Below are 25857 nucleotides of genomic sequence, written 5' to 3'. Positions count from 1 at the left end.
ATCATGAGCACTTTATCATGTCCTAAGTGAAAGTAATCCATATCTGGCTACGACATCTGGCTCTATTTTTTAGACACACCCTTTGGCATCTGTCGCTGCAACTAATCTGGAAAAACACTTAACATAAGCTGGAGCTTTTAGGTCTTCAGTATAGTTTAAAATTGTACGCCTTAGAGAAGTTCAGTTGTCTAATATTTAGCTAACGGTACAATGAATACTTTACAGGGCTTTATGCCACTGCTAACAAGAACACACTGGTCTGGTAATCACACACCCACTGCAAAACCAATTCATCCTTTCTGCGTGAACAAACACCTTGATGCGCAATGGCGTAACAGTCAGAGGTCACGAAAGCGCAGGCTGCCCAAGAGTGATGCGCTGCTGAACAAGCATGGGCGCCAGACACACCACAGAGAGGTTAAAGGGAATGATTCAGATTATTATCTGAAATCGCTGACACGCAAGTTCACACACCAGAGTCCCATTAAGCTTTTGGCCCGTCTCCCAATATCCTACAAATCTCTGTCTACATCTTCCCCAGAACATCCTTCAGTTGACTACGGTCTTTCCAGACAGCTCAAAAAAAAAGACAGTTCCATCTGTATTTTCTCAAACACAAAGGGAGGGAAGTTATTTAAGACACTCCTAAGAGTCCTCTGCCATGCCTAGGAGACGCTAGGACAATCAAGACAGAGCTCAAATCAAATATTCCAAGGTACTTCCCTCCCCCAAAGTCTAGGTACCTCAAAGCACCCTTAGTGTTTTCCAACACTTTAAACCAAAGCATTATCAAAAACGCTACACCTGGTAATTATGTCCCTTGTCCCTCTGCCTCCAAACTGGGAAGTGAAAGAGCCTTAGTCCCATGGTGACTCCTGGCATGTCCAACCTCAAAACTCTCGAAGGCCGTCACAACTCCATCAGGTGCCCGTTTTCTTCCGGAAACCAGAGGTCAAGTGTGCAGTGCCAGCTGTGGGCCCATGTCCTTTTCCTCCTCTATCTTAACTTCCTGCATCTCTTAGGGAATGTACTAATTCTTTTTAAGACTGGAAGTATGCGAGAAGTTTGAGGATTTGCTCCATTCGATCTTCACTAGGCAAGCAAAAGTCTAGCTCATGTTATTTCAACCCTGGAATACCGAACGGAACGTGTTCTACCCTTCTTTCTGTGGTGCTCACTGATCCCAACAAGACGTTAAAGGAAGACGTAAAACCGTATGAAAAGCAGTGTCTTTCACCCACGGGGGACAAGCAAAAACTGCCATGATAAACTCACACAGCACATCCCGAGCTTCCCGGGAACTTACCTTAAGGACAATCTTATTGTCTGAAGTCGGCGTCCTCCCCACCCACAGTGCAAATTTGCAAGGGTCTCCTTCCACGTGTTCTGTGACACCCAGCTCTGAGGTCTGGAAAAAGAGACAAGCATAGTGTTGAGAGTACAATTCCAAGTCTAAAACAAAAACAAAAACAAAAATAAACAAAAAACCCCCACAAAACGTTTTTTGGTGTCTCGTGGTCATGCTAGGTTATAACAACATAGTTTGTTAACATGTTAATAGGAAATCTTTAGGCCTCATTTTAGTTAAGATGAGGAAATTTTGTTCTTTGGCTAAAGCTGTGGGTTTTATCCTTTTTATTTTCTCTGAGCACCTCTACTGGAGATTTTAATGCAAGTCAACAAGTAAATCCAGAGAAAGCAAAGCAAAATATCTGAAAACTCTATTACCTAGAAAATCAAGAGTGGACTAATTTCAACCTAATAAATAACAAAATGAGTTTGTTCTAGTTGTAAAAGAGCTGCCACCTTCCATTTTCAGCATCAAAAGAGTAGCTTCACGGAGGGCAAATGATGTCCACTTTGTTTATCAATAGCATTACCTTTTAGGATTTCACTAATAATTGCAAGGACTAGAGACAAAACTGCTCTCTGTAATACATGCAGCTGTAATATGCAGAGCATGGAAGAGTATAGATGAAGGTCAACATCTTCAGCCCCCACACCCCACCACAATCAAGTTCACCCTGAACGCATTCTTCTCCCTCCAGCAAAGGAAGTGATTCATAAGCTGTAGCTCCAGAGGTGGCCTCTGAGGGAACCCTAACTTTTAGAAGATAAATTGAGTGAAGATGTATCAGCTTCTAAAACGGACTAGCTTGGTCTCGAAGGATAGATTAAAGCCAGCTAGTGAAATTACTAGCCAGCAACGCTGCATTTTTCCTTTGCAGTTAGAATATGATCTAAAATGATGTCAGGTGGGCTGTGATCCAAAGGACAATCTCAAACCGGGTGTCAGCCAAAGAAAATGGTATGAAAACCATTAGTTTGAACTTGCAAAGCCCAGATTATTATTCAGATGATTTCTACACTTGGTAGTATTTTATTGCTTTGGGAATTTGATTAACATGTGGATATCATAAAATGTATAACGTATAAAATACAAATTATCCAAATTCCAAACATCTACCAATATTTATAAGCAATCTGCCATACCTTGTATCAAGAAACCAAACTCTGCTGCATTTTCTATTCTTTCTCTGATGGCAGAGAAACTTTTCCTTAGTTTCGCCCAAACTGCCCACTGCCTGACACTGCCCAGCTATTTGTTTGGTGACAGTCCTCTGAGATACTGCCCACCAAGGGAGGAAGGAAATACAGTGGGCCCAGGGGACAACGTGGGCCTGAGACTTCTCCTGGAGTCAACTGTGATTCTATAAAGAGACTGGCTGGGCATGCTACCGATGAAAAAAAGGTACCAGGTATGTTTCCCTTGCCAGGAAGTACACTGACAAGTGAGAATTCAAAGGCCTTGCTGTATCTACCAAGCACCCAAGTGTCTCTAAATGGGTGGGATTGCAGATCTTTGAAACTAGTGTTGCTTACATATACTTACCTCCTATATCCATATTTTGCTATTGTTAACCCATATATTTACTTATTATACACTTATTTTTAGTGAAAAATTTCAAATCTCATCCCATAGTGAGCCACCCAGTAAGGCTGCTTAAATATATTCCAATGTTGGTGAAGGAAAACATAATTATAATAATATGAGAACTTACAGCCTGATATAATAATTTTATGTGTTTGTAAAGCTAGTAAAGGTAACAGGAGGTAAAGGATTTAAATTCACTTACAAAGTGTCTTCCTATCCTGTCCTTAGAGTCTTTGGAATTCAGAAAAAACAAGTATCCTAAGTCTAGGAAGCCCAAACTCATGAGCGCTCTCTAGTGGATCCAGGCTGTCAAAGAATTTCACTGAAGACGACGAAAACAGGACAATTTCGGACTCTTGGCATTTTAGGGTGGTTGGGGAGGTTAAACGGAAGGCGACAAATAGTAATTTCCCCCGTCCACAGAAAAGTTGCAATTACGTGACCTTTAAACTTAAAATCCTGTGTGTCTGTACTTACAAACAGTTTGCTTTTATAAAGGTACTTGCTTCTCCCACTGGAATCCTTCACTTCCTTACTAAACACTAAGGACATTTCGAAAAGGAAGAGGTGCCGCTCTCGACCCTTTCGAATTAAGGTTTTTGGGTCCCACACTTGGAAGGATTCCTGCAGGATGAGTTCTCCCTGAGACTCAATATTTTCATCAAACCCTGCAACACAAAAAGAGGAGGCACCATCAATTTACAACAAAAATAAAAAAGACAGCATTGTGACTACTTAAACATCTGGGAGATGCCCATCGATTAAATGTCGAAAGACCGTTTCATATTAGGGCCCTTGACTCCAGCCTTCCCAGCACTGACCCATCCTCAAAGGACAGTTCTTCCTGAAGCAAGTCTTCATGTGTATTTTCGGCTATTCAAAAAAATTTGCAGGGATTCCTCTTGGTTTATTCTTTGAGTTCTATCTCCTCAGGGCTCTCACCATCTGGGACTGGCTTGACTCTACCCCTCGTTGCCCTTCCCTCACGGACGCCACTCCCCCCCACACACCCAGAATGGGTCCCTGACTTCCCACAGGCCCTCCCCTACCCCAGCCTATCTTGAACCTCTGCTTCCTCAGCCTAGAACACCCTTCCCACACATTCCACAGCAGTTCCGGGCATTCTTCAAGGCCTTGGCTAGCCTTCTTCCTGGGAAATGTCCCTGGCTACTCATCTTTGAGGGAGTTCTCCTTCCTCTGAATACAAAATTCTTCACGTGAATCAGTCATGCTCTGGCCCCTGGCTGGCTCACCCTAACACTCATCTCTTCATGGAAGTGACCCCATTATATGGACCTGAAGATACCCGAGGCAAGTAGCTGTTAGTTATCTCCCAGGTTCCACTGCCCCTCTTCCCTAACAGCAGAAGCCCCCTTCGCAGATGCTGAAAGAAGCACTGCGCTTCCCCAGCGCCCCCTGCAGTTTGGGGCGGCCACGCACCTATGCTCAGGCCAGGAGGGGACAGTCAGTGTACAAGGCTTAGTTTCTGCCTTTCTGGCTGTTCCCTGTCCTCCCTCCCCATCACTTCCTATTAGACAGAAGGTGAATATGGTCTCCACACATCCCGAACTGAGCCAGCCAGACAACATCCACAGAGTGGAGAGAAACGAGCTGGAACAGAGCCCGAGCCCTGGACACCATGAAAGGCTGCTGTACCAGCTCAGGGTTTCACAGCAGAGAAAGAAAGAGCCGTGTTGCTTGGCCTCTGATTTGGGGGTCTCTGCAGCAAAGAGCAGACAGCACCTCTGCCCTGACCAGTGTGTTGTTGGGGCTAGAGCAATAACTACACTGGCCACCACGGGCTTCTCATAAAGATTTCTGTGTGACCTGATCGTAAGAGTTATGCTCTGTAACACAGAACGAGCTTTCCTGAACACAGGCATTCAAGGACATTATAATTGCGACACAAATTTTTCTGTGCATTTATCTGATTCTCTGCTGTGTTAGATACCCCGTTGAATTGCACAGGCAGGTATATGGTACCTGCTACGTTCAGGTCTCTGGCAAATGATGCGAGGAACACAAGAGACGAGGAAGCAACAAGCTGGCTCTTTTAAGGATGTTATGGTCTCGGGGGACTGACCTATCCTGCCTTCCAACCACCACCTATCCCAGAGGCCAGGTGGGCGAAGGCAAGAGCCACCAAGTACCCCTGGGGCTCAAGGCGTGGAGAGGCCATTCTGCAGGAATGAACAGGGACAGGCACTTAGAGAGACGGAGGCTGTTCATGTGGTCTTTAGGGGAGGCAATGAAACCAGTTTGTTAAGAAAGAAGACGTTCACATCTGGACTCTTAAATCCGAAATAAACACAGAGGTACGAAGCCCGGATTTTCAGGGCACGGGATATCCCTTTACAGACGTCAGCAGAAAGCACGCCAACGCGCTCTGGGGAGGCAGTTACCTTCCAGCATGCTGAGGTGCATGGCATCGTTGGCCCGCTTGGGCACGCTGAGCATCACCTCCAGGCCATCTTTGATCTCCCCCTTTCCTTCCTCACAGCATGTGAGCAGCTCCTGTGGAAAACAAAGCCTGTGAGCTGGCCCCAAACCGTGAAACTCCACCACCATGATCTCTGCAGAAATGAGAGTCCAAATATCCATGATTTTCAAGACAAAAAATAGACTGTGGTCTACTGGGCTTATATCCTCACAGAAAATGAATCACTGCCCATACATCACATCAGAGTATACCAGGGATAGTCAAAATTTAACATAAAATTAGTGCACACGTTAACTATCAAGCCTCAAAAAAGATAGATAAAAATACTAATTAGTAGAGTGGAGCATAGTCAGCTCCTGGTTGTATCTGAAGGTCATGCCAAAGTCCAGCCAGTGTGGCTGTGCTTCCCACAGGCTCCCAGCATGGTTTTGAACCTCTGGTGACATTCGCACTGGGCCACCAGACCCAGAACCGCCACGCTGCACAGCAGGAACGGCAGTGCCGTGGGAATGTCTGCAGTGAAACAGCTTTCCCCCGTGTGTGGGATGTTTGGAAAACGCTCCAACGACTGCATCACACTCCCAGATGCACTGAGTGCATCTCAGACCTCAGCGGAACAGCACTGGTGTGGAGTGAACGTGGCAGGAACAACAAATCCGGATTCTTCTGCACTCCAAGGTACTGTACCAGTGCATTAACGATCATTGATCAGTCAGGGACAGTGTCGGCAGCTTTTTGTGTCCCCGTGCTCCACAGAGGGACATGACGGTGCAGTCAGCTTTGGTCTCACACTGGATGGCTCAGAGCAACCTGGCTACACACAAGCACGTTTACTCACGACCAGAGGATGCTTATCTACCATTTTGAACAACGTGGCAAAAAAGTGCTTCAAAAACGCGCGGAGACTCACTGCACTGGTGGAAAAGCATGTCTGTTCTCCACAAGAACAGATTCCACTCAGTAGAGTCAGGGGAGGCTTATACATTAAAGCAGCAGTCTAATTGTGAGTGGCTGGGCATGAAGTCACACAAAGGGAGATCTTGAGCAGAACTACATGCTAGAAAGACAATCCTTAGAGCCTGAGGACATTGAGGTAAACAGCTTTTGTGGAATTAGAAAGCAAAGGGCAAATATCAATATAAACAGCTTCGCCTCCTGGCTTCTGTTTCACGGTCACAGCATCCCCATTTCCTGCACAGGCAGTCAGACCGCCACTCAGTGAGGTTCTGACACCAAAGTGTAGGAAGTGTGTTCTGATAGGGAAGTTCCAGAATGGTGTCACTTTCACAAAAGAATGTAGCTACTTCTAAACTGTTTCTAGATTTTTCTTACCAACAAAAAGAGTAAAGCATTTTTGTAACCCCAGGTATGCATAGCTCCATCTTCTGATTTCATTGTCACCTCCTATTGCTGTGCTGGGGGTGAACTGGGGCAGCTGGAGTCGCAAACTCAGTCACTGGGATGAATGGATGGTTGGTATAGTCTACGGCCAACATTCGCCAGGCAGGGGAATGGTAGGAAACATCGGATGGAAGTTGTAGATTATTTTTCTTGTAGTCAGGAAAACATGTATCGATTTATGTAATGCATTCTTCGACATTCTTATCACAAATTCATAGTGATTATTAAATTTTTACCAGTGTGATTTTAATTATGATCCTTCAAAACCAAGAAAAAGCAGAGACCAGTGTGACTCACGTGCTTGGGATCTGTATGAAGAATATGCATGAATCTGTGTGACAAATGGACAAATGACTGGCTGGAGTTAAGGGGGAGGAAGCTCCTGAGGGCGAGTTCTCCCTGGACTCACTGGAAAACCCAGGCATCAGCCTGATCCGAGTGCAGAGCCACATCCAGGTGGTAGGGACCCAGTGACACTGCTGGGCACATCCCATGCCCTCATGGGCCAGCTGGCACCTGCAGACTAGCCTCCCCCTGTGAGGCTACCTTCAGCTACACACGCGCACAGCACAGCGGCTGGCCCACAGTCAGCAGCCATAGTAGGAAGAATGGCATAAAATATCCAGGGCTGTCTCTTTCCTTCTCATTCTGTGCTGGGGACTACGACTGGTCAGTGATGTTTAGGTGCATAATGGAGGAACATACTCTTATTTACCTGCTACACTAAGAAACTGGGCAGGGAAATAAATGGCAATGTATTAAAAATAAAAGCAACACGCTGGGTGTCATTTTAAAAATTCAGAGTACTTTACATAGAAAGAAAATGGTCAGAATAGTAATACATAAATCAAAACTTTGTGGGCTGAAGATGCTTCATACATACTTTTAAGAGGAGCTGATACTTCGTTATCCGCTGAACTGGTTTAATAAGGTAGGACGAGATGGAATTGGCTAATCCGTGCCGCTGCTGTATCTCCTGAATGAAACCAAAATTACATATGTAAATAAAAACCTCACTGGGTAAGTTAGAGAGCACCAAAAGTTTACATTTATTACCCCCACAATGAATACACACAGATTATTTTAAGCATACAGCAGAAATAACTGATTATTCTTTTAATGTGGTCAAAAACAATACAGCTCAGCCAAGCTAACACCTTGAATCCAGAGGGCAGCAGCGTTTGCTCTATGTCGCTGGCTCTCCCACGCAGAGATCACACGGGCCACCCCCGAGTCAGGGGCTGACTCACCTTCTCTCGTGAAGCTTCCCCTGCTGAGTCACAGACAACGTCCCGCCCCACAGCCCACCTCCCGCCCCAAGAGGCCTCCTCCTTCCATCACTGCATTATTAAGGAATTCTGCTCTCCTGTGCACGCTCATTACTCCACCACCTTCTAGCCCAGAGTGCCCTCACCAACAGACTGTGTCTGCATTTTCTTAGTTCTTAGCAGCCTTCTCAGAAGCTCTTCAAAAACCCCAATAATGATCTGACAGTCCATGCTTCAGCTTCACTGTTGATTTAGAGGCCACCACACACCCTTGTGATCCCCGGCTGTCTGTCTGTCATTTAGATCAGGCTCCCCAGGACAAGCAGGCTAGAGGGTGAGTCTCATGAAGTGCCACCACAGGAGTCACCCAACCACTTGGCACCTGGCAGATTCAATGGGAAACCTGACAACCCCTCCTCTGGCTCCCAGGTCATAAATACACTTTTGAGAGTTTCTTTTCAACTTGCAAAGATTAAAGAATATGCAATTCAAGATGTAATGATGAATACACACCATCATCATTTAATATCACATCTAAAGGATTTCTTTTCACATACAGTACAATTCCAAGTCTTAAGGACAGGTCACTGAGTTCTGGACCGCGTTAACCCACTTGTAACCAACCGCCAAGCCAAGATACAGAGCATTTCTGCCATGACGGAGGTTCCCTCATGCCCCTTTCTGGTCATTCCCCCACCCCTACACCCCTGCCGCCACCAGGAGGGAACCCTTGTTGGAGATTCTGCCACCACAGACTGGCCTTGCACATTCTGAAAGCTCATATAAAAGGAATCATGCAGAACAGAATTCCTTTATATCTAGCTGCTTGCAAGCCACGTTTTGAAGACTAATCCATGTTGTTTGCGTAGCAAGAGTTTGCCCTTCGCACGGCTGAGCGGCAGTCCCTCTCCTGGACGCGCCACAACACGCAGGAAAGACAGCGCGCTGTCTGCTTAGCACACCGTGTTCTAGCAGCATCTTCACAACTGCATCTCCGATATTTCTAAACATGAATCTATTCTGTTGACATCCTCATTGCCTTATCATAGTATTATACAACCAAAATATGGTTATAAGATCACAGTAGTCTTCTAAAATACCTGACAAAGATTTAAGCCTGCTGAAATAATAAAGTTTCCCTTTTCTAAAATTTCTTTTCTTATACAATTTTATTTTGGATGGGAGGGTGGAGAGAGCCAGAGGGTAAAAGGAGCTTCTAGCTCCCTGGTCAGTGGCATATATATCCGAGGCCAGGATTTCTCCTTTGCATTTGTGATTAAGTCATTTACAGGCAATAAAGTCCTCGCTGATCTCACTCCTCTCTGCAAAGGCGGGCATCCTGTGTTATTCACACTCTCTGCTAAGCACCCGCACAGACACTGAGAGTCAAAGGAACCCCTGACGGATGAGCAAAAACACTGTGCAAGGAAAACTCCAGACATGTAGCCTATGAGGTCTCTAAGTTAGACAAACATGGTTTCCTGTATCCTTGAAGATTTTTAGGGCACAGGGTTTTTTAAAAATGGCTCTGGTTCCAAGCACTAAACGTGCCACGTGTTCTCAATGCTTAGGCCTTGCATCATTCTAACGCTGCAGGTAACCACAGTGTGGGCGTCTTCTGATGGCGAAGCCCCAGGATCGTGTGAAATGCTGTGAAGAAAAGGCAGCGATGGCCTGTGAGCAGACTTCGCATTTACAAAGGCAGTGATGTCTGAGTACTGGTCATGAGAATGACAGTGAAGGCGGGGCCACCTGCGGGTGGGGCTTCACCTCAGAGGCAGGAGCCAAACTGTATTCTGCCCTCTGAGACGGTCAGGGAAGGGCAGGTCATCACCACTGGCCTTATGCAAGGGTACCCACGACAACATCTAATATCCTGGTGGCCTAGTGCACCAAATCAAACGTAATACTCAAAATTACCTCCTTTTTCAATCAAAATTTACTTGGCACACGTATGACTACATTCCGGAGACCCAAAAGGCATTCTACATGTTCTACCATAAGGCTCCATTCTTCTCTGTAGTAAGTCGCTACCCTGCAACACCTTTTAAAGCCAGAGATGAGCTACCTCTGTGTTTACACCAATGAGAATACAGTTAATAAACCTCCCACCGGGTCTGGCTGCTACAGTGACATTTGTAAAATTTTATTGATAGGTCACTTTTGGAAAATAATAACACCATAAAATTAAAATGGAAAAAATAAATGATTAAAAATATTCAAAGTTACCGTTTTAAGGGGAAGGGGAGCTTAATTTAATAGTTTATATCTTCTATACAAAATTTTACATGTAAAAATTTATGATTATACAAAAATAATAGTAATGATGTGTATGCATGTGCATATAAAATCTGAATTTCTGGCAGGGGAGAGGAAGGGGGGAAATGGGGAAAACTGCAATTGAGTAACAATAAAAATGTTTTAAATATCTGAATTTCTTACTGATACATAGCTTGCTATACTTCAGAAGGAGCTTTTAAAAACAGAAGAAAACATAAGAATATCCCACCGTATACGTGATAGATAAACATGAAAATATTGTCCCATGAATCAGGTGAAAGTCATGAACATTCTGCATTTGAGGCATGCTAAATACAACTCGGGAAATTTCCCTGTTTCCTTGGTCGTCCATGACTTACATCGAAGTAGGATCCCGCCTGCTCCAGTATCAGCTGAGTAGAGTCAGGCTTGTTTTTGCAGTAAGTGACATACATTTGAAACTTGTCTGCCTATAAAGAAAGAAAAGTTGGACTATCACTTTCAAATGGCTGTACATCAAAATACGATAAACTTTTACGAAGAAAAGAAATGGTGTGGATTAAAGGTATTTAATCCCCAAATTAAAGAATCCCTATTTTATAAAGACACCTATTAAAATAAGAAACACCCCCTGCTGATATCCCCCGCCCCCAGAAGCCTCCCCTGACTAGCAAGCTGGGGTCGGGCACCTCTCTCCCCCCACAGAAGAGTGTGGAAATGTGGGCAGTATGCTCCGATGTCATGGTCACCAGGTCACTGGTCTGCCTCCCCTCAGGACTGGGTGACTCCTCAGGTCCCCCTGCCCCACCCAGGACCGGGCACTCATGGCAAGCCGAGAACTCCCAGGGCCACACAGAGCTCCGGCACACAAACGGTCTCTTTCAGACCATCATTACTGACAGTAGTAAGTTCATTCTGCATTAATAACTAGCTGGGGAATGGAATTGTTTGAGACAAAGCCCAGTTCTCTATGCAGCTACCAGCAGAAGACGGTGACAGAAAAGACACGAACACCATTCCCTCCAACTTCCTTCAGAGACACCAAGTAACTATGGGACAACAAGAAGCCGAGGTTTCATTACCCAAGTAACAAAGCAGTGCCCGACGTCCTCCGGCAACTGCTCGTATTTTTCCAGCTCTTTCAGGAATATGCTATAGAGGATAAAAACATTATCATGTTATTAAGACATTTTAAAACATTTTAATAGTGACATATGCCAGAAGTCTGACCAGGCATAACATGGCTGCAGGCAATACCCGAATTTCACCATGTTAATCACATGCAGTGAAAAATGTGTGCCCTCTCGATTGTGAGATTTGACAAAATGTGCAGCTCTGAACTGGGCCAAGTTATTGCAACTTTCAGCTAATCAGTTTAGCATTTAAAGACTTTCTAACCCCAATCCATCCTAGTGGCTCGCTTCTGGGAAGGTGTTATGTTTGGTACCGAGGGGCATGATGTAGGGACATAAGTATCTGACCCAAAGAGAAGAAGCCCTTTGGATTTTCGTGTCTTTTGCTGGGGTGGGGGAGTGGGGACACCCCGTGAGCCTTGGCCCCGCATTGTCCTTCCATAGGCTACTGGGCTGCACAGACTCTACCTAAAGGAGCTTCTGCTGCCTTTTAAAAACTTCTTAGAAATAAGCCTGTGTGCCTCCTCTGACCAAGGGAGAGCAAGTTTAGTCTGCACAGACCACACATCTGCCCCACCCTCCGTTCCTTCTCCCCTCTTATCTGAAAAGACCAAACGTGAGCCTGCCACCCATGGAAATCCCTTCATTATTTTAACCCTAAGAAATAACTTATGTAGAAGCTGATGGCACAGCCTGAGAGAGGTTCGGATTCCTGCAAAAACAGTTTTCACCATTTTCCTAATCTTATTTCTGTAGAAAGTGAGCACAGATTTAAAACTGAGTCTGTATAATAGTAGACTCGAGAATGTCAGTCTTTCTTAAGAAAGCCTGACAGGATTCATTCCGATTTCAAAAGAGTCACTGAAATCAATGTTTACTTCTCTCGGAACCCCTGATTTCTTGTTATGAAAGGCTAGCACAGGATCGAGATTCCCGGAGTAACTAGCCATAAATGCCCAAAGACAGCGCCACTCACTTGTTGTGGAATTCATAGATCTCCTGCATGTTCCCAAAGATGATGAGCTCTTTGTTCACGATGCCGGGGGGGATCTCCTCCACGCCGCTGGTCATTTCCCACAGGTAGGTCTGGCAGGAGGGAAACGGAGGTGTCAGAAACCAACACCACATTTTTAAGAAACAGATGTGTATGACATCTGTAGATACAGACCCAGAGTTAATGTACACCTGAAAATATATCTTAAGAATGGAATGTTTTAAACAAGCATAAAAAAAACAGGAAAAAAAGAGCTCCCCAGTTGCTATAATACTTGAGAATAGTCCCTGCACTTTTCAGCTCTAAACTTATTTCTACCTTTGAATGACCCTGTCCACAAGGTACAACAAACATTCATAAAACTGAGTATTAGTTGTCAGTCACAACTGGGAGGCGCGCTTCTCGGAAGCGGCTGTAAAACTCTATACAAAGGGAACGTCAGCCAGGCCGTCATGGGATGAATGGAACAGGAGGATTAACGCTGTGTCATCCCCACAATGAGCAGAGGACAGGCCTGGAACGCCACAGAAGGGCGGACACATGAAACCGGCGGCTCACATTCACTTTAAATCTCAAAAAACAATGAAAAAGTGCGGTTATTTTAAGAATGACCAATAGGGAGGGATAAATACAAGATTATACTCGGTCTAAAGAAACAAGTTAAAAAACTTACTTACATCCATACACTCCCGGAGGTCTCTTACGTAGGCCTTTTCCGTCTGAATTAACTCGGCCATTATGAACCTTAAACAGAGGAAGACAGCAAATAGTTCAGTTCACGGGCAGGATACACGACCTACTTTTATGGCTTATGAAATAATAAAACGGCTTAAAAATCATCAGGCAGTGATGTTTTTTGCAGAATTAAATCAAGAATAGGTAGAACAATAGTGGTATCCAGCCATCAGTTCAAGGGAAAAACAATTTAGACACATGGAGCCAGATAATGCTTTGCAGGTGGGCTGTCCTGTGCCTTGTGGGACATTTAGCAGCCTCCCTGGTTGCCACTCACCAGACACCACCTGAGAGGCAACCAAAAGTGTCTCTGTACATTGCAGTGTCCCCCAGGGGACATAACTGCCTCTGACCGAGAATCGCTGGTTTAGAACCATCTTTTTGTTATATTAATATCTAGTATCATTTACTAGTTGGCAAAGTTTAAACACCTCCACTTGTGTTATTAATTTCTGCCCCTTAGGACCTATTGATGATGAATAAGCTGAGTTGTCAGCCCCACTTGAAACAGGGGCACGGGGATAAAAACAACACGATACTATTTCTGATGCAGGTGATAGAAGGGACAGTGCACACTGTCAAGTTTGAGCTGCAAAAACTCAGCACATTCAGAACCCCAAGAAGTCATAATGCCAATTGGTTTCAGAGCACACGCAGAAGAAGCATGTTTGTCCACGTGACATTTTCTTGACTTTTTCAATAAATCTGGCAGGTTCTTAAAGACCAACTTACTCTTTCCTGCGGGCAGATTTCCGTTTTTCTTCATTAAGCTCATGAGCAGCATCGCGCAATTTCACCTCTGACCCAGGGATACTGGCTGGAATGATATCTAGCTGAAGACTTTTACTCTGTGGAATAAGAGAGTCAATAAACTGCAGTGAACTGAATTAACAAAGAAGAGCTCCGTGACTTATTCAGTTCGCACAAAGCAATTTACCGATTTGTTGGAATCTGAAGAAATCCCCAAGGCTTTCTCCAAAGAGGTCCTGTACTTCTCCATCCGCAGAGAGAAATCTCGGTACCTCTTATCCACGGCAGTGACACATTTTTTTATCTCTGCCGCATGGGCATGCCCTTTTTCACAAAAGCCATCAGCTAGCTGTATCAATAGCTTCACCCTTTCTTTGGTTTGCTGCAGAAAAAAAAAAAACAACACAACACAACAGTAAAGTATTATGAAGCAAATGAACCCAACTGCCAGGAATCAGACACGCTAGTAACTTGCCCAGAAGTCAGCTCTAAACCAGAAAAACGCCACTGGGAAAGAAGCCCAGACTCCCGTCCCATGTCCATTCAGTTCATCTCCCTGAGCGGAGACGAGTTCTCTTTCCTCAGCTCCTCCACAACAAATGGTGTTTTTAAGACCTGGGCTAGAAAAGTCTAGACTTTCAATGTCTTCCTCTGGTCAGTGCTCAGTAAAAATCTGTGGAACGCACGAACGAATGTGCACTCGGGATGTCCCCCCATGAATCGAAGACTACCCTCCTTCGAATGCACACGACGGGCCGCAAAGTCGTCCCTGCGTTACACATGTTTACTCCGTGTGCCCAGTTAGACCACAAGTTCGACCAGGGCAGCAGCCGTCCGAGATTTTGCTCTTCCTCTGCATCACACGTTCACGTCTCTTTCCACTCGCGGGGGGTGTGGGGGGTGTCACTAGTCAGGGAATGATCTCTACAGAGGTATTTTAAACGTTGTTCCCTGCTTAGAACTCTCTCTTGTAAAAAAATTATTTGAGCCCCGGTTGGTGTGGATTGAATACTGGCTTGTGAACTGAAAGATCGCCAGTTCGATTCCTGGTCAGGGCACACGTCAGGGTTGCGGGCCAAGTCCCCAGTGGGGGGCACGAGACAGGCTGCAGGTAGATGTTTCTTTCACACATCGATGCTTCTCTTTTTCCCTCCCTCCCCCTCTTCTCTATAAATAAATAAAAGCCTTTTAAAAGATCATTTCTTTTTATACATACATAGAAAAGATCTTTTATTAACTTAGGCATTACATTCCTACTTCCTGTAAAGTTAAGGACAACTGTAAAACATTGTCCTGTGTATGCGGCAATAACTTCACTGCACCTTGATCTTTCCACTGCTCTTCAGTCACATCCATCTCATTCATCTTTACTACGAGGCTTCCTTCAACGTTCCCACAGGCATTTCAAATGCGCACACTCTTCTGCTGCGGAACCTGCTTTCCTCAGATAAGCTTTAACTAGAAAATCCTTATGACTCACAGTCAGGAAATTGACTTTAAACCCCCCCAAAGAAAGGTGGGAGTTCAAAATCTGGATACATTATCTTGGTTCGCACGATGAAATTTTTGAGCCTGAACTCACCAGAGAACCTGTCTAATTGGCTGTAAAGATCCATAGACTGTACATGGGGGGCGAGGGGTGTCTGCCCGGGTCTGAGCACCGAGTCCCCCTGCATCCAGCACCCACATCTGCTCTCGCCTTTGGCTCCCTGCACAGGTGTCCTGCTGCCTGCGATGCCAGTGCCCTAGATGTCGCCATGGCGCCTTCCCGTCTTTGCTCCACCAAAGGCTGCCCCCCGCCCCGCCCACACTTTACTGTTTCTAACAACTTCTGCCACAGGTGCAATGGACTTACGACATCACTGTCTGTCTCTCTTCTGTTAGACGGTGACTGCCACAGGCCAGGGACACTGGTTTGCTTGCTACCACCTCCCACACCTTCCACGTGCGGCACACAGTGGCAGTTCACCAAATATTTACTGGGAAAATAAATTAACAAGGTTCTTACACGAGACTGTGTATGCCTGTGGCTTTAATGGGCATACACAGCAGCTACTCTTACCAGCATAAATACACAGGCTTCAAAAACACGTGAAAACAAAACTCAAGGAACATTAATTACTTATGTGAAAAAAAGAGTGCTGTGGATTCTATAAAAGCTGCTTAGTTGGGAAGAGTCAGCAACACTGAAAATACTGAGTTTCTAGGGCTTTCATTTTGTGTAACAATGAACTCTCGTAAAGTGAACTACAAGGACACTATCTATTAAACAAACCTTTTGGTTTGTCATCAGCATGGAACCTTTCTGAAGATAAGACTAACCTAATTACAAACCAAGGAAACAAGACGTGCAAGTTTTAGATCTGGAAGCATAAATTCCAAAAGGAGTTAACTGAGAAACACTACTAAATTTTACTTTATTTTATTTAAAGATTTTATTTATTTATTTTTAGAGCAAGAAGGGAGGGAGAAAGAGAGGGAGAGAAGCATCAATGTGTGGTTCCCTCTCACGTGCCCCCTTAATGGGGACCTGGCCTGTAACCCTGGCATGTGCCCTGACTGGGAATCAAACCCACAACCCTTTGGTTCACAGGCTGGCACTCCATCCACTGAGCCACATCAGCCAGGGAGAAATGCTACTAAATTTTAATGTCAAAGAGAATTAATACAACCAATGCAGGATTTATAAAAATTAGGTTGCATTTATCAGTTTTCACTGCTGTGTGCCAAGATATTAACCTGCTGAAAAGCACAGAAACATATTATTGTCCCAGCATTGAAGCACAAACTACACAGATTTCTTCAGGGGCTAAGAAAGCTAAGTCGTGTTCTAAATGCTGGAGAAAGAGAAGTGAAGATAAAAAAGACAATGCAGTTTACCTACATTGAAAGAGGAAACAGAATAGCGAGAAGCTTCAGGAAGATTTCTGTGTGTTTGTGTAACATCACAAAACAGACCAGTTGCTGGCAGGCAACACCAGTAAGCTGATGGTGATTACTGGAATGTATTTTAAATGCACTGAGTTGCAAATGAATCAAGCTGTCTCAGTGAGGAGGGCTTTACTTCCATTAACACTGAAAGGGTTGCAGTACTCACTGCTGTAACAACTGGATTGGAAGATGGTCTTGGCAGAGTGAAGGATTCTCTACGTAACAGGGGAAGAATGATCTCTTAGAAGACGGTCTCACAGAGTGACCGGGCACACAAGAAAGTAGCCCAGTATCAATGGGAGAAACTAAACGACATCTCCAAGCACCAAAGCAGGTACTTTCTGATGGAAAGGCAGCCAGAAAACAAACAAAAAGTGTTGCTAAGGAAAAAGTGAGAGGTGTTTGTTCAAAACCCACCAGTTCCTCTAATCAATATATCCAATGAAAGAAAGAGCTCTGTATATTTGTGAAACAGAAAGGTCAGATGTCTTAGATGCTTTTTAAAAGACAAAACACAAGGGCAAAAGGTAATGCCTGTTTACTACTCTTTTTTCCACCAATCATACTCCAAATTTAAGAAAACAAAAAATTTAAGAGTAATAGGAAAACCCTTCCATGCACATTCTACTGGGAACGAAGCTGCCATGCCCCCCAAACCCAGACAGGGACATTCATGTCGCACTCTGTGTGCACGGCGGCCCTGGGAGCTGTGCAGTGAACAGGCTGTTTGGCCACACAGAACAGCCTGCAGATGTTCACTGAACATCACTGAAGCGTTCAGTCAGCGAAAAGGGACAATTCTTACATCTATCTCTGAGTGCTGTCTTAAGCATTTTCTCCATACCTTAATATTCAAAGGATATTCAGAGAAAGAAATGCAGATCATTCCATGCACACAATAACTGTCCCTTATTAACCCACCATGAACAAAAATGAGACTTGCACAGCTAACCCCCACAGAGTTGCATCCAGAGGAGGGAAGAGGCTTGATCCTTACCTGCAGAGGCAGGGCAGGCTGGCTCCCCTCTGGGCACCCACGGCCCCTCTGTCATGGCGAGGCCATCCTGCCTGCCTGCCTGCCTGCACCCACCCCTCAGGCCCCCACCCAATGCTCACGGCACCCCACGAAAGGCCAGGTCTCTTCCCCAGCCCTGCAGTGGCCGGTCTGCCAGTAGCTGCACTAGACTATGTGTTTCTTCAGAACAGAACCAGGGGTTCTGAGTGCCCGGTACCCAAAGGCTGAGTGGAAGGAAATCAGCTTAGAGCTTAGAGTTGGGGTGCGGGGGGCAGCTGGGAGCGGAGGGCTGGGAAGAAGAGGAGGAGTCAGAAACCGTTACAGAAAACATAAAAAAGTATAAATCAACATAACACAAAGTAGCTGTCTTTATCCCAAATGATTAAAAAATTCCTCTTTGACATGTTTTCAAGCCAAGTTAAGGGTGACACACACACACACACAAATCAATCTCTTTATAGGGACACTTCTTTTTAACCAAGAATATTGTTTAACTTGATCATTTACTTTCTACTCTTCAATTTAATTGTTAGCTTTTTCTAATAACTCAATCTATCATCAAAAACAGAGCACTTATGAAAATATTACAATAAATTATGTTCAAAAACTTTGAAAAACAAAAAGAAGAACGCCACAGGTTGAGACCAGGAGACTGAGAGAATCCCAAACTCTTCTGAGGTCGGGTTAGCGGGGGCTCCCGCAGGTCACCATGGCGATGCTCACATACTCACTTAACAAATACTAACTCCTCCCAGAGACTGCATATACCACGGAGGTGTGTTCAATTTTACTTTGACTTCTGGGAGAAAACAGAAAATGCCTCCAGTTTTACAAACCTGTGAAACACAGCCGGCTTGTGCGGGGCTGAGTGGAAACGATGCAACTGTAACAACTTCCACTGACTCCCGGGAGGGGGTGGAAACACCCACAGAACAATTCAAGTCCAGCTGGCAACACCTAACAGTGCTTCATAGAAGCTGCCAGTACTCAGAAAATAGAAGAGAAATCAGAAAGAAAAAGAGAATGATAATGAAAAGGACACAAGAGAAATAAAAAGGAAGATGAGAAGTATTTGCAGAAGTCAGAGCAGCAAACAGATAAATGAGGGGAAGACTGAGGGCAAGTGTGAAAGGCAGTAAGAAATACCCAAAACGTCATGCAGAACAATCCGTTTCGGTCCCCCTGTTTCTCGTCTCATAAAGTATTTCTTAAATGATTCTTTGGAGAGTTATTTTATCTACTCGAAGCATCCTGTTCTGGGCTACCCTGGAGAACCCCAAGCAGACACAGAGGCCCCCGCACGGACGCGTGCGGCGGGCCCGACGCACCTTCGCGGTTATCTGGAACTCCTCGTGCTCCTTCAGCAGCTCCTGCGTGTGCTGTATGCTCGAGCCCGTGGAGGTGTGTGTGGACAGGTAGAACTCCCCGCTGTCATGGATCCATTCCAGGGCCTAGGCAGGGAAGGAATGAAAACACGTTCACGGAGGAACAGTGGTGAAGGAGGTCCAAAGTGCTGCGCATCTCGGGGAAAGGGGAAGTCACAGGCCGCACCATGGTCGGGGCACCTTGAGAAGCACCCCCACAGAGAGACAGACAAGTTTCTGAACTAAGTGTCAGAATCCTAAAACTTAAAAAGAAGTCGACAGTCTAGAAAGTTGTAATTGTGTCGCTTACATAACAACAACAAAAAAGGTCAAGAGTTCCTATAATTATGAAGCTAAGTCACAATACAAGCACCAAGACTCTTGTTCAAGAATATGGGGCAGCAGTGTGGGGTGAGGGGGTGGGCTGAGACCCTCATGCTGTTAAATAATGAGATGTTCACACCACAGGACTTAACAAACCAACTGAGAAGTTCTCACCAAAAGAAGAAGAGAACACAGATGCGAACTCCCAGCTTTCAAAAGTACAGTTTTAACCCTTTTTTTTCCTATTCCTGTGTCTGGTGAACACCCAGACACGGACCCATTTTGCTTGTTTTGAGGGCTCCTGCAGAGGACCCATCACATTCGCTCTGATGAGACGCTGGGCGGCACTGGCAGAGGACATGGCTTAACCCTCCCAATTGCCGGAGAGAGATGCATGGAGAGAGAGGGGCCGGTGAGGTTCAGCCTGCAACGGGACAGCGCCGTTCTCACGCACCTGTTCTTCCCTGGTGTGGGACGATGGCCATGGGTTTTCCTCCCACTTCCACACCGCGGAAGTGAAATCGGACTGACTTAAACACACACACCTTATGCTATGTAAGGAAAAGCTGCAAGAGAAACTAGAAGCTTTTACACCTGTCCTTTAAATCTCAGTTACCCACTGTTTGCTGGTCTTGGAACAGAAACGTTACTGTCTCTATTGGATATTTCACAGCACGTACAGTGTTTTAGGAGAAAAAACACCCCCCCCCCCAATGACCCAGGTTACTTACCATGCAGTTTACTGGCTGGGAATTTGCTTTTGTTATGCCTGAGGGTGCCTGTCCCATCTCAGAAACAATGTTAACATTGACTCCGAATCAGGGCAGAAAGCCATTTGTCAATTTATTCAAAGGTCCTTGGCTTCTCTACCCATACAGCCAATGGTACCCGAATGCCTACCATGGAGTCAGGTGCTGGGTGAGGCACCAGGGAAAGAGAAGCTTAGATCCTGCTGCTGTGGACAGGGAAGGGGACAGAGATGAAGTAAGACACACAAAAGACAGATGAGAGGGGGAGACCTTGCTTAGAAGGGTGGTCAGTCGGCGGAGGGGTATCAAAGTGGGGACCTGCAGGCTGAGGAGGGATGGACTCAGGAGGGCTGGAGAGAAACTGTGCAGGGTGGGGTGGGGTACAGGGGTATGGGGAATACCCCATGGCCCTGAGCGGAGGGAGCTGGGTCCACTTCAGGGAGAGGCGGGAAGTGAGGCCGTGGAGGGCAGTGGGTTGCTGTGTGGAGAGGGACTGGAGTTGAGGGGAAGGAGCCACACCAGGTAGCAAACTGGTTCAGCGGTTCGGACAGGTCATGGCTGGCATGATGGCTCTGAACACAAGGAGGTCGGTAGATCTGACACTGACAGAGGCTTCCACCTACGGGACTGATGAGGGGTGAAGGTGGGAGACAGGAGTCAGGAACCACACACCCTGTAAGACGAGGGGACACAGGGCGCAGTAACTCTTCAGTCCACTTCCGCCTTTACTGAGGCCAAAGTGGAGCCACGCCAAGAAAGTGGCTGGGATTATCAGTCTGGGCTCCACAAACGGAGGCCAGGGCTGCAAGACAGCAACAGAGGAGATAAGGGAGGAAAGAGAAACAAGAACAAGCTTCACTTGAGCCCTGGAGAAAGTCAACATGCAGAGGCAGAGACAAAGACAAGGAAAGGGGGCAGCGGAGGTTTGGGCAGCAGAAGGCAGGACTCTCCCAGGGGCAGAGCCAGGGCTGGAAGTCCCCTCTCCACCACTGGGGGGGCTGCATCCACTGAACCTCAGGATGCCACCCTGAGAACTGCAACCCAGCCAGGGGCCTCAAAGACGGGTCTGTTGTGGGCAACTGACACTGACCATGACACTACGATGGCGGCACAGGACAGAGCCCAACAGGTCTGCATGGCCAGTGGGCCATCCTCGGTTATGGCCCAAACGTAATGATTTCGTATTTGGCAAACGAGCTGACTTTCAGAAAAGCAACAACACATTACCCCTGTCAAGGGAATTATTTACAAGTTTGTTCTGTGTAGCTGAATGATTCTTTGTCTTTCAACAGAGAAATAATAAAGATATGTGAGAGCCCTGGCTGGTGTAGCTCAGTGGTTGAGCGCGGGCCTGCGAACCACACGAACGTGGTTCGATTCCCAGTCAGGGCACATGCCTGGGTTGCAGGCCAGTTCCCAGCAGGGGACTCACGAGAGGCAGCCATACATTGATATTTCTGTCCCTCTCTCCTTCCCTTCCCCTCTAAAGATAAATAAATAAAATCTTAAAAAATATATTTAAAAAAAGATATGTGAGAGAATTATGAAGCAATCTCTAATTAGAAGCAAAGTCAGGCTGCCCTGAATCTAAAACAAGGTTGAATTGAACTATTTTTAAATAAAATGCTAAGAAAATGTAATTTAAACATTGAAAATACTACTGCTTTCCACCTCTGCTGGAAATATGAGAGCTGCACCTGGTAAAGTCAGCCCAGATGAGGAAAAGGCCGAGGCATGAACTCCAGCCATCAGCCTCTGGGGACTGAGGCCACCCACTGCGAGACTGACAGTCACTCACAGAGAGCAAAATATGCTCCCTCAGTGGGAAAACCGTGTAAGGATGATACAATCTTCTCAGGCTGTAAGAGTCCACTAAACGCCTGCTCTGGGACAGGGACACAGGAGGCAGACAGGTGGATTCAGATGGCAGTATGGGTCTGACGTGGTTACCGTGGTGACTAAGCTCCTTGCCATGGAGCACGTGAGACAGCTCCATAGGTTCTTAGGCCACTGTGAAGGCCAAAGAGAAGTGACAGAGGTCTCAGTGTTCATGTTAGGGGTCCGACAAACTTCCCCTAAAATGACCTTCCGTTACTATCACCCAGGCAGGACCACTTTATCCCCAAAATGACTTTGGGGGGGGGGGACACACTGCAAATGCATCTGCGTTAGTCAAATGCATAAACGTTTTTAACTACTGAACTGTCAGCAACACCATCACATTTCTTATTTCATTTTTGCTCAGTTTATCTGAAGAACATTTTATTTTGAACACATAAATACAGCCACATAACAAAACCACCCCCCACAGTATTTACACAAGTACTACACCTCGATTCTACAATGATTTCTAAACTGTCATCATATGTAATGTGTACTCTGCTGTCTTAAATATGAATGAGGTCATGACAGTGGAGACGAGCTGAGTGACATAGGGGGCCAAAGTGACACACTTTTCTGAGGTGGTGGGGTTTTCTTTTCACACCAAACAGTTAACTACAAGGCACGACCCATTGGGACCATCAGAAAGTGGTTTTGAAGCTGCTGGCACAAGGCCTGAGCACGGGGCGGAGGCCCCGGGCAGCCGGGCGTGGCGACTGACCTGCTTGGCGCTGCGCTCGAAGACCACGTACTGCTGGCACTGGTCCAGCCGCCTCTTGCGCAGGGTCCAGTAGTGCAGCACCCGGTTCTCCCGCTGGAAGAGCTCGTTCAGGATATCTGGGAGGGCACAGAGAAGGGTGCATGCTGGGGGTCACCACCAACGAAAACGCCCACAGACACCATTCACTTTGACTTACAGACTTCTCATTCACATGCCATTCGCTGCAAGGCAGATTTTACACAAGGAGCCACCATGCTTGCCTGTCCTGGGTTCTCAATGAGCCTGCCAACCAGAGCTTTCTCCTTAAGTCCTTTACCCCAATTTATTATCAGAGGAGCAAGACCCCTCTAAGGCACAGGTGGCAGACACAAGGCCTGCAGGATGAATCTGACCCTCCACCTTGTTTTATCCGGCCAGGTACCTTGTTTCTACCTGGCGGCAGCGCTGAGCTCCTTAAGGAGTAGTTACCTTCACACAGTCCTAACGTTACATTCGGGCCTTTGAAGGTGACTACAAGACTGATATGGCCCCCAGTGAAAATGAGTTTGACCCCTCTGCTAAGGTTACGGTTGGCCTCTAAGACCTCAGGGTTTTGGGGGGGGGGGGCACACTACTGCCTCCCCTGCTGGGCAGTTTGTCAGCATCAGTATTAGCTATTTTTTCAGACCATTAAAACCTTCCCATATATAGAAGGGATTCAATGCATGTTAAAGGATGGATGTCAAAAGGTGAAGGATTAGAAGAAAACGAAAGGTATTCTTTTAAAAAATAGGAAGCAGACAAAGGCAAAAAAAACCCCTGATTACATAAAAATTAAGACTGTCATCACCAAGCAATAACTGCCATAAACTATTATAACAACCAGAAAAACAGGAAAAAGTATTGGGAAAATATAAGACACTAACCTAATTTACTCAATAGTCAAGAGAAAAAGATGAACGATCTATAGAACATGAAGTTTATGATTTTTAAAACTCTGGCCACCAAACACGGAAACAAGTGTAAGCTCACTCTAACGAGGACACTGTCTCTGGGCGTTTTCCGGGCGAGCCCGGTGCTGTCATCAGTGTTAGAAGCAGCGGGGCAGGTGCTCAGGCCCCGGTGTTCTCAGTGAGGGAGGCGAACAGAGCATAGCCCTCACAGAGGGCAGCTGGCAGTAGGGGGCGACACTGAGGTGCTTGTACCCTTGAACCAGGATTTACCTTCCAGCTGGATGGCGCTCACACAAGCGGCCGCAACGAATCGTACTCGGATGCATGAACACTGAGGTACAGCAACTCGTGAGCCCATCAATTGGGGGACAAGTTAAATCAGTTACAAAATCACCATACCAGACATTAAAAAGAACAGGGCAGATCTTTAAATCTGATATAAAAATATGACTAACATGTACTACCTGGTGACCGAAGAAAACTGCAGGGAAATACAGTCCCATTTTGTTAAAAAAAAAACACACACACAAAAAAAACAGGATGGGTGAGTGGAATCTACCTATGTTCGGATTTTTCCACATATTTAGACTGATGTGCACAGACAGGATGCACAGTAAGTCTCAACAGTGGTTCTCACCGGCAAAGGGATTATGTAATTGATACGCAGTTGTCACTTTTCAAACTTTTTACAGTAAATCTGTTTTACTCCAGAAGTTTATAAAATAACTATATAAAAAAAAAAGTCAGACAAATGATCTCACCTATAAGAGGAACCTAATGAACAAAAGAAACTAATGAGCAAGATAGAACCAGAGGTGTGCAAACGAGGACGAGACTGCAAGTGACCAGGGAGTGGGGAGGGGTTAAGCGGGGAAAGAAGGGGAAGGGTCTGGTGAAAGAACAGGTATAAATGACAATGACCCATGCACATGGACAACAGCGTGGGGACTGACTGAGGGAGCAGCAGGGGACAAAGGAGGGCAGCGGGCAGAGCAGGGTAGAGCAAGGGGGGAAACTTGGGACAACTCTAATAGAACAATTAAAAAAAAAACTTCAAAAGAAAATTCCCGAGATTGAAACTGCAAGCCCAATAGATGGTCACTAGACCGTAACTCCACTCAGTTTCCCACCGGCGCGCACTGAGCTCTCCGCAGGCGGAGCGCCGTGTGTGAAACAGGAGTCTCTGAGCAGCATGAGCCCATCGGCTCAGCGGTCCTGCTGCCGCATCCTCCCCACTCCACTGAAAACATGAACTGATTTCGTAGAACAGATTCAGACTTTGAAATCTGAAGCCCGCCAAAAAATGATGTTACCTCTTCAATGAAAACATCACACGTGAAAGTTAACATAAACCTCAGGGTTTTTTCTGTTCTCTGATTTTCAGTCTCTGCCTGGGACAGGGCTGACTTGGGGCATGGAAGCCACCCAGCAGAGGGGCGCTCTGGGGCTGCCTTGAGCTCCTGAGGGTTACTCTGATCACGTGGGCTGACCCTTCTTGGCCTGTACCCTCTCCTCTGGCACTGTCACCCCTGCATGAATCTACTACACTGACCCACCCATAAGCCTTTTGTCCCCAAGTCTATGGTGACAGAATAAGAACATTTCTTTTTTAACTCTCCCCAGCGTGCAGCACGGTGAGAAACACTAGCGAATGCTCGCTGATTATCTGGTGAGGGAGTACATGAACACACACTCCCCTCACACAGGCACGTACGTATCCAACCAGTACGACCCAGAAACCTCCTCGAATCTTCAGTTAGAGCAGAGTGGCCCCCAAACCAAGGGCAATACTGAGAGGTGGGAGGAAGGAAATGATTTTTCTGTGACATGAGTCAAGGAAACTGATTACCAGTGCACATAACTTGCAGGCAATGAGGATTCCTTTCTGCTGAAAATGACTGCGCCTGTGAGTTACTCATTTTTCCCAAGAGAAAAAGCCCACTGACTAATGAGTAAATAAATCTCTTCTGTAGAGCTTTGAGGACTGTACCAAAGTGAGACAAAATCCTTCTATGAGAGCAGATG

At 45.9% G+C, this 25857-nt stretch overlaps 1 protein-coding gene across 7 annotated transcripts in view; it reads right to left on the bottom strand.

Annotated features, from left to right (window-relative positions):
- TRIO (trio Rho guanine nucleotide exchange factor) overlaps window positions 1-25857 on the bottom strand; it is a 328151-nt gene that overhangs the window by 90272 nt on the left and 212022 nt on the right. For all 7 annotated transcript variants that reach the window (XM_037063022.1, XM_037063020.1, XM_037063018.1 and 4 more), the window contains 12 exons: window positions 22901-23016; window positions 19190-19312; window positions 14103-14297; window positions 13898-14013; window positions 13108-13174; window positions 12413-12522; window positions 11386-11455; window positions 10684-10773; window positions 7660-7752; window positions 5338-5449; window positions 3413-3603; window positions 1307-1408 (listed from right to left, as the gene is read on the bottom strand). In XM_037063022.1, the coding sequence (XP_036918917.1) occupies window positions 1307-1408; window positions 3413-3603; window positions 5338-5449; window positions 7660-7752; window positions 10684-10773; window positions 11386-11455; window positions 12413-12522; window positions 13108-13174; window positions 13898-14013; window positions 14103-14297; window positions 19190-19312; window positions 22901-23016 (1385 nt within the window). The remainder of the gene's footprint in view (window positions 1-1306; window positions 1409-3412; window positions 3604-5337; window positions 5450-7659; window positions 7753-10683; window positions 10774-11385; window positions 11456-12412; window positions 12523-13107; window positions 13175-13897; window positions 14014-14102; window positions 14298-19189; window positions 19313-22900; window positions 23017-25857) is intronic.

The sequence above is a fragment of the Sturnira hondurensis genome, unplaced genomic scaffold, assembly GCF_014824575.4.
Source record: "Sturnira hondurensis isolate 20B ecotype Veracruz unplaced genomic scaffold, ASM1482457v3 Scaffold0014384, whole genome shotgun sequence".
NCBI lineage: Eukaryota > Metazoa > Chordata > Mammalia > Chiroptera > Phyllostomidae > Sturnira > Sturnira hondurensis.
This window is presented reverse-complemented; position numbering and strand designations above follow the sequence as displayed.